We start from the raw sequence: 14,511 nt of genomic DNA on the forward strand, positions 1-14,511 counted from the left end.
ACCTAGTGCTCCTAATTGAGACATGTACACACTATAGAGGGATATGCTTTGTTCATATTTCATGTCTAAGGTTTACAACCACTTTAACCCTTGTAGTGGGGACCCATTGCGAAAGTGAATCTTTTTTTCCACCGGAGATCAGCTTTAACAAAAAACTAAAATAGCTAAACAGTTATTTAGAATATGGTTGTATAGACAGATAATGTACCTAAACATATCAGACTTATTTGATAAGGCAGTAGTCAAAGTAAAGGATGCAGTAACCCACAGCGACCAATCAGCAAACACCTTTATTGATCTGTCTGCTCTTTAAACTGATCTATCATCGGCTGATCAAAGTTGTGACAGTTTGCATAACATCACTGCTCGATGTCTTATTAAAAAAAGCTTGCGTGTCTTCCTTGCCTACATACGGTCAATAATAACGTGCTTTTGCGGAGGCTTGAGCAACCTGGGGTGTGGATAAAACACTTGAAATTATCCAGTAAGATTTACAAGCCGGCTAAATTAACATTTGGACATGGGTGACTGAGAAGGATTCATCACTCAGTGCAGCCAGCATTAAGCAGCGCCGAGACGGGTTTCTGTCTTCATATCCAAGTATGCCAAGAAAGGCAGGAAAGTAGCTGCCGATTGATAAATAAAGTAGCAGCGTGTGACAGTTGTAAAAACAAGATCCCCACTCTCCCTCTTCAGATAATAACTTCAGCTGGCGTGTCCCAAGTATAGGCAGGGAGGAATGACCCTAAATGGAAGACTATGGGGCCTGGCTGGCTCTTCTACACACATTAGACACCCACGTGCAACCTGCAGCTTGACTTGTCTAAAACAACTATGAGGTCAAGCTTCAGTGCCTTTCAAATCGTTGTTTTTATGCTCCTGTCTTAACTTTATTTACTACATTGAAGGACAAATCTGGAAGCTGGGTGGCCAAACCCTATAAAAGTTTAATGTTTGTGCCTTTTGGCAAGACTACTAAAAAGGTCAAGAATGTTAAAATGTATCCAATCAACTACTTATGATATTCAGCATGAATTTACAAGCAGACCTCTCTAGTACGGCATTATCAATTAATATAATTTACCATACCTTTATCTCATTAAAAAGAACACCTAAGGCCTCATGCACACGAGACGCTGTTAAACGTGCATTCAGAGGCAGTTGGACACTTTTTCAACTGCCCCTGAACTCATTCAATGTTATCCTATGTGTCCATTTACACAGTCTCGTTTTTTGGCATTTTTAGGCAGTTGCGTTTAACCTAGTTTTTCCAGAAGCAAAAAAATGGGTTCAGACGCAAAAGTTTTCCACGTTTCAGATGCCAAACGTGGCTAAACGCGGCTAAATGCGGTACCGCGTTTAGCCACGTTTATAAGTGTTTTTAAAGGAACCCTATTTTTTGGACCAGAAAACACACAAATATCATGGTAAACTGCAGCAGAGAATGACATTTTGCGACCCAACTTTGGGGCCCCCTATCTCGGGGTCACTTGGGGCTAGGAACCCCTCGGGCCACTTGGTGCTAGGAACCTAGGAATTTGGTCTGCAAACACAGCGGAACTAGCACTACAACATATCCAAAGTTGGGGTTCCTAGCACCAAGTGGCCCTGAGATGCAGGGCCCAAATTCGGGTCGGAAAATGTCAAGCACTTTTCTGCAGCAGAGAATGACATTTTGCGACCCGACTTTGGGGCCCCATATCTCGGGGTCACATGGTGCTAGGAACCCCAACTTTAGTGTGCACAACAGATCCAAAGTTGGGGTTTCTAGCACCAAGTGCCCCCAAGATATGGGGCACCAAAATCGGGTTGCAAAATGTAATTCTCTGCTGCAGAAAAGTGCTTGGGAAGGGTCTTTGTTATCTTAACTAAACGCTTCTAGATGCAAACGCGGTAAAACGCAGCTAAACGCAGCATGCAAACACGGCAAAACAGGCATTTCTAAATGCCGGATTCAGCTTTTAAAAACGTGTTCAGCAGAGTTTGCACTGGTGTCTCGTGTGCATGAAGCCTAACATAACAGCCAAGAAGGCAAAACTTGTAAAAACATTTGTGGACCAATACAAACGTTGCTACATATTAGCGTATATGGGATGTAGTTCTGCAACAGCTAGAGGGCCAAAGTTTGAATATCCCTGGCCTAGGCGAACGATGAGAACAGCACTCACTGGGCCTCCTGGGATATGCAAGATAGATATCCTGGGAAACCTTTAGACTTTCATTGAGTGAAGAGGAGGAAGGCGGGCTTAGCGGTGCATCATCGTGAAGCCCTGCCGGCTGAACCAGGAAGAGCTGGAGGACCTCTCGATCACATCATGAATAAGATGCAGCGTAGGATCAAGCAGTGTCTGTTGACGGAAGGCTGTCAAGAGGACAATGCTGGATCGGGGGGCTGGGTGAGTATCCAAGCTGTGCAGACATCGCTTGGAGGTAACCAGGCAAAGACACAACCTGCCTGGAATGTGTATGTCCTCCCTGTGCCTGCGTGGGATTCCTCCGGGTACTCCAGTTTCCTCCCACACTCCAAAGACATGCTGGTAGGTTAATTGGCCCTAGTATGTGTATGTATGAATGTGAGTTAGGGTCCTTGGATTGTAAGCTCTTTGAGGGCAGGGACTGATGTGAATGTGCAATATATATATATATATATATATATATATATATATATATGTGAAGCACTTTGTAAATTGATGTATATAATTACCTGTAATAAATAAATAAGTTAGAAGCTGATTGGCTACCATGCACAGGAGCTTGCACTCTCCAGTTTTAGTAAATCAACCCCTATGCCTTGCTATTTCCATTTCTTTGGCACCTTTTGGGGGGGGGGGGGAGCGGGTACCCATTTTTGACAGGTACCCATCCCCACTTCCAGGAGACCTCGCCACAGGAAGTTCGGCCCCCCTCTTCCTCCTTCCCTGCTGCCGGGCTATTCAGAAGGCACATGCGCAGTAGGGAACCGGCTGTGAAGCCAGTTTCCCTTAAAAGGAATGGCGGCGGCAGCACCCAAAAGCCAATTGAAAAATTGTCTGGGGTGCCGCCGACATCACAGGGCCCCTGGACAGGTAAGTGTCCTATTTTGTGGGGGCTGGAGCTCCACTTTAAGCAGAGTAAAGTACAATGATGACATTCAAAATAAAGAAACTTCATAGCAACCAGGTTTCAGTTTACGGGATTTTATCAAAAATATGTCTTCTCATTGGTTGCTGCACTCAAAGCACCATTCTTTGCCCTACTAAAAAAAAAAAAGTCCAAATATTTTCTCAAAGCTCACACCTAAGAAGCATAAATAATGAGAAGAGACCCCAATAGAGAGTTCATCATGAATAGAAGAGAAGTGAGTGTTTGTGAAGATTGCAGACATCCCATACAAAGAATTTATGGAGCACTGGTATGCAGTTCAAGGCATTACAACCTGCAATTAATCTACCATTCCCCACAGGCTCTCAGGGCCCTCTCCAATACTGAAGTGCAATTCCTAATACAATTGTGGAAGGTTAAACTTTTTACAAAGGGGATTCCTAATAAACCAATGACACCATAAACTCTCTGGGTCAGAATAGCTCACAAAGAAGCAGCTGGTTCTTTCGGCTTAATTTAAAGTGCTTCTTATGCCTTGAGAACTCTGGGAACCTCGGACAGATGTGCCAGCAGCCTACTGCCAAGCTAATTAATTGTGTCCACCCGCTCAAGTGCTGAAGAGATGTACGCAAGGTGATGACAGAAAGGCCCCTACTGTAGATGATCTGCAGTAATAACCGGACTGAGAAACACACAAATCCCTCTCAGTTTGGTCTTTTATTACATACTACCTGATCATATGTACACTGCCCAGCATAAGATGCACATTTTTTTTTCCAGTAAGGAATATTTTGGGGATGGTTGTTCCATGACTACGTACAATCATGGAGCTAGAAAGATTTACAGTGTAGTGCTTAAAGTAATGCTATTCTAAACTGTAAAGTGATTGTTACATCAAAAATGATTTTACTTATTTGGAAGAAATTAGTACCCGAAATTAAATATAATTAAATACTTAAAGTAATTGTAAAGTCTTGTTTTTTTTTTTTTTAAATATAATAATAAACATGTTATACTTACCTGATCTGTTGCAGTGGTTTTGCACACAGCAGCTCAGATCCTCTTCTCGGGTCCCTCTTTTCTGCTCCTGGTCCCTCCCTCCTGTCGAGTGCCCCCACAGCAAGCAGCTTGCTATGGGGGCACCGGAGCCAAGCTGAAGCTTTGTGTGTCCATTCAGCCCACCCCCTCTCACTCCTGATTGGCAAACAGACTTTGATTGACAGCTGCGGGAGCCAATGGCGCCACTGCTGTGTATCAGCCAATTGGGAGGGAGAGTCCCGGATGGCCGAAGGACTCGTAGACATCGCTGGACAGAGATGGGGTTCAGGTAAGCATTAGGGGTGCTGGGGAGGGCTGCTACACTCAGAAGGCTTTTTATCTAAATGCATAGAATGCCTTAAGATAAAAAAAAAAAAAAAAAACTTCTGCCTTTACAACTCCTTTAACACTGAATCTTATACCCCAAACCAAAAATGTAACATATTACAGCTCAGCAAACATTAGATGTGATGGCTGCATTACTTTTTTTTTTTTTTTTAGTCTTTTATTCTGTTTTCACCTGGTGATCTGGCCAGTAACACACCTTCTGTATCAGAGTGCCTACAATTGAGATGAAGGAGCAGCAACAACACCTTTGAACCGCAGCAATGTCAGTCTGAGGGAAGGGAATATTAGATACACTAACAAATTGAAGCCAAACTCCCTTTTTCGGCCGGTTCACACCACAATTTCTGCAGTCCGGATGCGCTTCGCAATGTATGTTTTTGATGGGTTTTTGATTACTTCCTGTACATCTTTACTTTTTTCCCCTCTATTTTTTTTTTTTATCTCAATTGAGGACAATTGAAAAAATGTGCCTTTTTGATGCGTTTTGCCGCATTTCATACGGAAAACAAAAGCAACATATTCTACTTTTATTGACTGTACTAGAACGCACTGCACTGGTGGGAACTTGGGACCATTGAAATCCATGTTAAACACTATCCACGCGTTGTTGAAGCGGAATAAAAAACGCATTGGACTGCATCTGGTGTGAACGAACCCTAACACTTTATAGGCAGTTAGACCCCTTTCACATTGAGGCAGTTTTCAGGCATTTTTGTGCTAGAAATAGCCTCTGAAAAGCACCTGAAAACTTCCTCCCATTCATTGCAATGTGTGCTTTCACACTGAGGCTGTGCACTTGCGGGACGCTAGAGAAAGTCCTGCAAGCAGCATCTTTGGGGTGGTTTGGGAGCGCTGTAAATTGTGCTCCCAAAACATTCTGCCCATTGAAATGAATAGGCAGAACTTCCAAAGTGCCTTAAAAGTGCTTTGAATGCACCGTAAAAAAGGTCTTTTTTTTTTTTAAGGTCCCGTTGTCATGGGACCTTAAAAAAAAAAAAAACAGCCTACTAGTGCCCGAAAAGCGCCGCTAAACTGACCAGCAATTTAGCACTGTTTTAGCAGAGCTTCAGTGTAAAAGGGGTTTTACAGCAATAGTTTTTTTTTCTGTTGGGATAAGTGTTTTACTTAAGTAAATAAAAGCTGATCATTGTAAGCACCACTGCCAGTAGTAAATGGTCTCAACAATATAACTGCTACATCTGCAGGACAGCTTGTTCTGTCGAAAAACAGCAGACTTACATGTGCAGGATGCACAGGTGGAAAGAAAAGAATAGAAATAGAAATAGAAATAAAATAGAAATAGAATAGAAATGAAAGAAAGAAAGAAAGAAAGAAAGAAAGAAAGAAAGAAAGAAAGAAAGAAAGAAAGAAAGAAAGAGATGAAAAAAGACACATCTAAGAATTGGTACGCTACAATATAATGTTTGCTTTTAGGTTTATTAACACTTTAAAATATATACATAATATATTACATATGGATTTGTCTGGCTTCCAATTTCTTTTCATTAAAATGTGAAAAACCTCCTTATTTGCAGTGTTTTTATATAATTTAGGTATTTGAGGCTTAGTGATGTTCAATAAATATATATATAAATATATAGATATACATATCTATATCTATATATATATATATATATATATATATATATATGTGTGTGTGTGTATATATGTGTATGCGTGAGTGTGTGTATGTATATGTATGTATATATGTGTATATGTGTGGGAGTGTGTGTATGTATATGTATGTGTCTGTATATATGTGTATGTATGTATGTGTGTGTAAATATGTGTATGTATGTATGTGTATATGTATATATATATATATATATATATATATATATATATATATATATATATATATATATATATATATTGAACATCACTATTCCTCAAATATCTAAATTATATCAAAACACTGCAAATAAGGAGGTTTTTCACATTTTAATGAAAAGAAATGGGAAGCCAGACAAATCCAATAGCTAATTTAAATGAGAAGGTGGTGCTACTGAGAACAACGTGAAGGAGAAATAAGAGCCAGCTGTTAATATTTAGGTGTATGAACTGCTCATGAGAAATGTGTTTTATGGTAAAACACATTAAATTTGTTGAATTTAGCTATTTTCATAAAACTATTTCCCTTTTTGAAAAAAGAAACCTTCTCTCTATTTGTAGAATGCGAGTTATTCCTCAGCTCTTTTAAAGGTTCCCCTTTGTGTCATAACGGCGCTACATAAAATACATCATCTTGCGCACACATAAAACTTCACGGCCAGTTACGCTCTCCTGCCCAATCCACACTACAAGCAGAAGCACTAAGCTTTGTTTCACCGCTAACCACCATCCTCGCCTAGGATTTTGCTGCAGCCCTCTCGGAATCAGCGATGCAGGCACCCCTGGAGAAAAGACCAGCCATTGCAGATTCCCTGATAATTGCTTTTGTGCTGTTCTGTACGTGCTTCTGAGACAGTGAAAAGAGAAATTCAGATGAAGGTTAAAAAGCGAAAGGAATGGCAAAAGATGCGAGTTTAGGGTAATGCCGCCTTAACTCTTCTCCTGCCAGAAGGCATGCGGATTCCTGCACTGCAGATACTTCCAGCAGGGAAGAAATATCGTCTGCACGAATGAATCCCGCTGAGAGACGCTCACCACACAGAAGCCAGCAAGACACGCTCGCTTTTCATTCTTGACCTTGGGATCGAGTGAAGGTTGCCCGGGTTTCTCAATCTGCCCTTACATTTCAACAAGCTGGCTCCCGGCGGCAGCAGCGGAATTCACAGGCAGGTTCCACCAGTCATTTCATTAGAGTTCATTACGTGGATAACTGTCAAGATGCATTAGAGGAAGCCACCGAGATTAATAGGGTGCAATGGCCATTTAAAAACAATATCGTTTCTTGAAGAAGCAACAGTCCAAACTTCAAATCTTATTATTCAAAAGAAAAAAAAAATTATATGACGGGAAAGACTCCATCAATGGCTGGAGCCTGAAGCTGATGGATTTACTGATCAAGTATACAATACAGAACAAAGAAACCATGGCAGACTGCTAGCACAACGCTTTCATAGTATTAACAGACACAATGTGCAACATTTCTGTATGCTAGGAAAATAATTATTATTTTTCTGATTCCTCTAATCCAGGTCTCCTCAGGTTCAATACAAACTCCTCAGTACTGTTCTGGTGCCCTGGTATGAACGAGGCTACTTATATTATGCAAATTACAACAATGCAATCAATTAAAAAAAAGTGATGTCAATAATATAAACAATGGCCATTTTAATGGCAGTCACACAGGGGTTAATTTACTAAAACTGGTAAGTGCAAAATCTCTGCATGGTAGCCAATCAGCTTCTTACTTCAACTTGTTCAGTTAAGCTTTGATATAAAACTTGGAAGCTGATTGGTTTCTGCACCAGATTCTGCACGCTCCAGTTTGAGTAAATCAACCTTATAGTGACCTATATTTTGGCCATTGATGAGCATTTCATGGCTGTGCTCTGTCGTCATTATATCTAAAGGTATTGAGTGATTAAGCATAAGCACTCCTGAGAAAATGAGTCTACAGCTTTGGCAGAAAGAATCTGTTCCACATCAGTAGTCACTGACTTTAATCAATACTTAAACGCCCCATTAGACACACAGGCTTCCTCAGTAATTCAGTGCAAAGTGCAATGTCAATGTGCAAAGTGAAAACTTAACAAGCAGATTTCATATTCTAAAGTAACCAATTAAAGTAACTGAGATCTGATTGGCTGCATAGAGTTCCTGCACTTAGCATATTGTCAATGAACTTTGCACCATTTATTCTGTTTGCACATTGTCAATGAACTTTGCACTGCTTAATTTCTCTTTGCACATCCTCAATGAACTCTGCGCTACTTTATTCTGTACAACCAATTCCATTTATCAGTTTCAGTCAGCTACTGGAGTGGTTCTCCACCCTGTCCTCAAGTACCCCCAACAGACCATGTTTGCAGGTCTTCCTTTATCTTGCACAGGTGCTTTAAGGGCTCATTTACACTTGCTTCGGCTTCAACACACATTAACGGCTAGTTTACACTTGCTTCAAAACACCTACTTTTGCTTTGCTTCAAAAATTATACCCCATGTAGCTTTAGTGGTGCTTCAAAGCGTCTTCAAAGCCTCCATAGAAGTCTATGGCAAAGCTCGCTTGAAGCCCCACTGAAGCCCCATCGAAGCCTCACAGAAGCCCCATCGAAGCTCCACCAAAGCCTCATCGAAGTGTCATGGAAGCTCCACCAAAACCTCATCGAAGTCTCATTGAAGCACCAAGCTAAAGCAAGGTGTAAATAGGACTGTAAGCTAACCATTTTATTTAGTAGCAGGGGCTTTGACTGGTGTTTAGTGAGCTTTAACAAAGCGTGTCCAAAGCCATGTTTTGATGCAAGTGTAAACTAGCCCTAAATCAGAGTCAATGGCTTGGTATTTTGGAAAGCTATTTTATCTAAGAGAAATTTCCAAAACATGGCCTGGGTTGAGAACCACTGAGCTACTGCACTGTAAAACCATAAAGGCATGTTATGGATGGAGAACATACACAACTGCACTCATGAAGAGTCGCCAACGTTTTCTTGTTATTATAACCCATAGCCAAGCATTCCCAGACAAAGTTTGAACTAGTAGGTATGACTTACAGTCATCAAGTGAATTCAGCTGCTGCAATCAAGCACCGATACTGCCGACCCAGCAAAATACCTTCATAGCAATAATTCTGCTAAAATTAATCTATACATGGCATTTGCTCCACAAGACTGTAAAACAGCTGATAGGACAAGGACCGACTTATAGTGAGCCCAAGTGAAGGGGTCAGCAGGGCTGTGGGAACCACGTAGCTGTGCTCAGATTAGTGCAACATAAACCCACGGAGCACAACGGGTGATACCTACAGCAATAGCCCTGTGCTTGTGACAGCTGCTGTCAAGTATCTGTTGTATTTTCATAGGGAGAGTATGAATTCTACTGTAGAAAGGAGACAAATACCAAAATAACAGAACAAACTGTGATACCACACAGGATGACTTCACTCTCACTTTTCCCTAAAAAAAAGATGAAACCAGCATGGGACTTACGAGTGCAAGGCATGGAGGCAGGGTCACTGTCAGCACGAAAATAGCCCCTATCACAGGTGCAGGAGGTGGAACCTTCACGAAGAGCAAAGCTGTGTGGAGGACACTTGGAACACGTTGCATCCGATGAGAGGGCCTTGTAATATCCAGCTTTGCAAGCTGTGGAAGAAATAATAAAAAGGATTAGTTTAAAGAAATATGTGTAAAAAAGGTAAAAACACAACATAAAAAGTCAAGTGATCAGAACACTTATTTTTATAAAGCAACACTGCAGGCTGAAAACACAAACTAACCTTGACATAGCCCCATCCTTCCTGCACTGCACGTTAAATCTGGAGGCCGGGGAATATGGAATAAACACTTTGTGGTTTATTTACTAAAACTAGAGAGTGCAAAATCTGGTGCAGCTGTGCACGTTAGCCAATAAGCTTCTAAATTCAGCTTTGACAATAAAAAACCTTGAAACTGATTGGTTTCTATGTGGAGCTGCACCAGATTTGCAGGTTTAGTAAATCAATCCCCTTATTTCTCACTCTAGCAGTCTTGCTTCACGCTGTAAAACTGGTCCCCTGAAGCGTCTTCTTTAAGGCGCTCCAACTGGTGGTTGCACGCTGACGTCATTAAGTACAATGTAGGACCAATAGTCCCCCCCCCTCCTCCGGTGGCACATTTATGAGGGGAGGAGCAGGTACATGGTTTTGACAGGTACCCTGCATGCGCAGTAGGAAACCGGCCGTGAAGCTGCAAGGCTTCACGGCCGGTTTCCCTTACCCAAGATGGTGGTGCCAGCACCTGAGAGCCAACGCAAGAATCTGCTTGGGTAAGGACACCGTGGGATCCCTGGACAGGTAAGTGCACTAATAGTAAAAGTTGGCAACTACAGTATTTGTAGCTGCTGACTTTTAATTTTTTGGTGGAGGGACTGGAGCTCTGCTTTAAGTACAATGCAGGACTAATAGTCCTGCATTGAACGTGTGGAGACAAGGACCTGCTCACATCCCAGAGTGCCAAAGAGATGAGGGTTGGAGCCTGACAGAGCAAGGAATAAGGTATGTATTGCACCTAATTTCACTACCCCTAGACCTAATAAGAATATAACCCTTGCAATGCAGAGGAAAGCCCACTGCATGGGTAGTTTTTTATTCTTTTTTCAGCTGTAAGTGGACGTGTGACCTTCCCCTACTTGTGCTCCCTTTTTAATTCAATGCACACTATCAAGCCAAAGCATTTTATGATACCCAAAGTACTTATCTTAAAAAAAAACAAAAAAACAAACAAAAAAAAAACTCAACACACTATCCTTTTCTATAACAGAAGTACATTTTGAACTGATCTTGGTAACAAGTAGTGAGCCAGTAAATAAAACCATCTAAAAAAGAGATGCGTTACTCCTAAGATGCAGATGCCAAAACAGAACCTGACTTGTGGGCAACATACCCATGCTCCTCTGCATAGAATATAGTAGCCCCAGTATCCCTTTGTACGAGTCTGCTGGAATTTTGAATTAACTCTCTCAGTACGCCTGGAGAGCACAGCAATGTCTGTTGTTTATCTGTGTTGCCCCCTGTAAAAGAGCAGGGTCCCTTCATCCAGAACATGCACGGTACATTGCTTAGTGCTTGATGACTTGCTAGGTGTTTGATTAGCCTCTCTTGAAAACTGACCCATGGGAGAAATTGATAAGAGTCGAAAACCACAGCTTGGCAGACAGATAGGCTTGGGTCAGGCCCCTATCCCCACATCAAACACAACCTCATCCCCCTGCACTCAGAATACCAACCCACTGGAAAGAGCCTGTCATTCAACCGTCACAGATAAACAAAGACAGCTTGTGTACAGCCAGCGACTGTATGCAAGAAGGCCTCACTTTTCTCCTTTGGACTTGACAACATTTTAAATACGGCTGAATGAACACAGTCAGGCTCTGTATTTACTGCTGCATTGCATGTTCAGGAGGAACAAAATGGCCCCCGTGAAATCTAGGCTTCATTTTAGAGCAAGGCAGTGCAACATCTCTGTCTGCAAAGCAGATAGGTAGACAAAACTTGGCCATAAATTATATAGAAATGAAATAAAAGTTTAGTCGACATAGTAACTGAATGCAGTTATAGAGGTGGATATAATGGTGGGATAGGCTACAGTAGATCTAAAGCTAAAACTTTTTTTTTTCCAGATAGAAAATTATTCAAATCACTGTTTTTTTTTTGTTTTGTTTTTTGCCACATATATCCCATGGGAAACAGGGACCAGTAATATGTGTACAATACTCATTGGGAAAATGTATGCTATATTCCTTTTTTTATGCCAGCCCAAAATGTAGGAATTCCCTGTAATTACTGGTGACAAATCGAGATAGTGAACCTCCCTAGAGGGACACAGACAGCAAAAAGAACCTCTTGGGAAACCTGTCAGAAGATGATTAACTTGGCTGTCGTTGCTGAACCCCTTCTGAAAATGTAGGTTGCCTGGCTGTCATGCTTTTGTTCTCAATAGTTTGTGAGTCATTAAACCTGAAGTATAGAAAATTCTGAGTATACTCCAGACTTTATACGCTGTGTTCTTGTCCTGAGAGATATTAAAGGCAGGGATAGCTAGGCAGCTAACAAAAAAGTCAATGATGGCAGCCTATATATTTCTGTATGACCTATACCTTAAAGTGGTTGTACACCCAGTACAATCACTTTCACCTACAGGTAAGCCTATATTAAGGCCTACCTGTAGGTGCTTGAAATAACTCCTAAACCTCCACGGTTTAGGAGATATTTACAATAAAGCCGTGCGCTGATGTCCACGGCACATGCACACTTTAGAAAGGGCAGATCGTGCTGTTTCTAAAGGGGGTCATGCCATGACTGGCGGCTCCCGCTCGCATGCGCGGGAGTGACGTCACGCAACTCTGGCCAGTCACAGAAGGAAGAGGGCTGAAGATGGATGCTCGCTGCTAGTGGGGACAGCGGTGACATTGCAGGCTTCGTTTTCAGGTAAGTGACACATAATGGGCTACTATGCAGTGCATAGTAGCCCATTATGCTTTACCTTTGCAGGGAAATAAAGAGGCAGTAAAACCCATCAGGGTTTACTTCCTCTTTAACAAATTTCTATTGCATGGGAACAGTCCGTAGGGTACAAATGACTGCAATGAATAATCTAGGGGTTTCATCCAATAACCTACTATCTTCAGCCTAAAGCCTAGTAAACACTATCAGAAAATCGGACGAAAAATACTGCTTTCTATGAGATCGTATGATAATCTGGTCATTAGTAGACAGCTATCGAGAGCCGATCACGGTCGTTCACCCAAAATTATCCAAGGGGACAAACATGAAAGGTTTTCTCATACAATTTTTGTTTAATTAGTACAGTTTTCGTCCAAAAAAACAAAATCGGTAGAGCAAGACCACGCATGCTCAGAAACAATATGATACAATATATTACATCACTTCCAAAGTTGTATTGTGTCGTATTTTCAAAAGTAACCTCTTCATTTTCGAAAGGAGTCTAGCAATGCAAAAAAAAAAAAAAAAAAAAAAGGAACGATCATTTGCACAATATTCTGACCATGTGTATGAGGCTTAAAACAGGGGTCTCCAAACTTTCCAAACAAAGGGTCAGTTTATTGTCCTTCAGACTTTAGAGGGGCTGGACTGTGGCCAGCGGGAGTGGACATTTTCCTGGCATCAGTGGGAGAGAACATCACCACATTTGGTATAAGGTAGAAAAATAGTACCCCATCGTTGGTATCATTAGGAGGAATAGTGCCCCATTGTTGATGTCAGTTGACAGAATAATGTTTTGTATCAGTGGGAGATTAGTGCCCCAAGGACCAGATAAAGTCAAGAAAAGGGCCACATGTGGCCCCCGGGTTACAGTTTGGAGACCACTGGGGTAAAGTGTAGCGAAAGCAGAGTGAGGTGGTCCACGATCTAAGGTGGTGATTCTATGGTATGAAGAGCATTAATGGAGGCACACCTCTTCAATTCCAATACCGTGTACCAGTAAAACTGGGTGACAGACATAACCACTTTTTAAGGATGCACTCGAAAATAAAATAACATTTATTTTTAAATAATTGAAAAACATTTAATATATTTGAAAACAATTTCAACAATAATATTAGTAATAAATTAGCTTTGAAAAAAAAACAAAATACCGCCAATCTTCCATTGCTATTGACACAAAATCTGCCATCAATAGGCTTTCGCTAATTACTTGGCCAGAATATATCTATGCTTTTGTGTTGTGAACTATGGAAACCCCGACAGACTGTTGTGCCTGTGGTCAGTGCTGAAAGTTATGTTACATTGAATATACCAAATAAAGGATGCTCTTTGCTTATGGAACTTGCTTGCCATGTGACAGGGACACTCATTAAGTGTGTATGATGCTATTGTGGCCTTCATTGTGTCCTGTTACATACATTCCCCCACCAAATCCCTATTCTCTATGTCACAAATTAAAGTCTTTGGTGCGTGCTTAATGCTGTCCTCTTTTTTTGTCCTTGGGCCTTTCTGCTGAGGATTTGCTGCGTAAGACTGTGGGGAATGAGGAGGAGGAAAGGGGTTATTGCCAGAGCTGTAGGTCCATCCTTCTTTGTCCCCAGCTTAGTTCACATGTTCTATACAAGCCCCAAATTCAATATCTCTGGCACAGCTTTGATGAGTGTTCTTCCCCTCTTTTTCATCACCAAACAAAAGCAGATCCACAACCTAGATGACAGAGCAGCACCACCGGGTTAAGGTTTAGGATCAAGCTTGGTGAGAAAAAAGGGATTCAAACACAACAGAAGGATTCTAGAACACACTGACCTGTCCCTACTGATCAGCCTAATCGGGATGCACACTCACATATCCAGCTATATAACGTGACCTTTCAATCCTTAGGCTAAAGTGTCTTATAACAAAATATATAAATGCATGACTAAAGACTAAGGCCAACATCTACATGGCATGGGGTTATC

At 41.4% G+C, this 14,511-nt stretch overlaps 1 protein-coding gene across 2 annotated transcripts in view; it reads right to left on the reverse strand.

Annotated features, from left to right (window-relative positions):
• Positions 1 to 14,511, reverse strand: part of EPHA4 (EPH receptor A4) — a 96,950-nt gene that overhangs the window by 52,714 nt on the left and 29,725 nt on the right. For both annotated transcript variants that reach the window (XM_073625944.1, XM_073625943.1), the window contains exon 4: positions 9,558 to 9,713. In XM_073625944.1, the coding sequence (XP_073482045.1) occupies positions 9,558 to 9,713 (156 nt within the window). The remainder of the gene's footprint in view (positions 1 to 9,557; positions 9,714 to 14,511) is intronic.

Source organism: Aquarana catesbeiana, linkage group LG04 (genome assembly GCF_042186555.1).
Source record: "Aquarana catesbeiana isolate 2022-GZ linkage group LG04, ASM4218655v1, whole genome shotgun sequence".
In the NCBI taxonomy this organism is placed as follows: domain Eukaryota; kingdom Metazoa; phylum Chordata; class Amphibia; order Anura; family Ranidae; genus Aquarana; species Aquarana catesbeiana.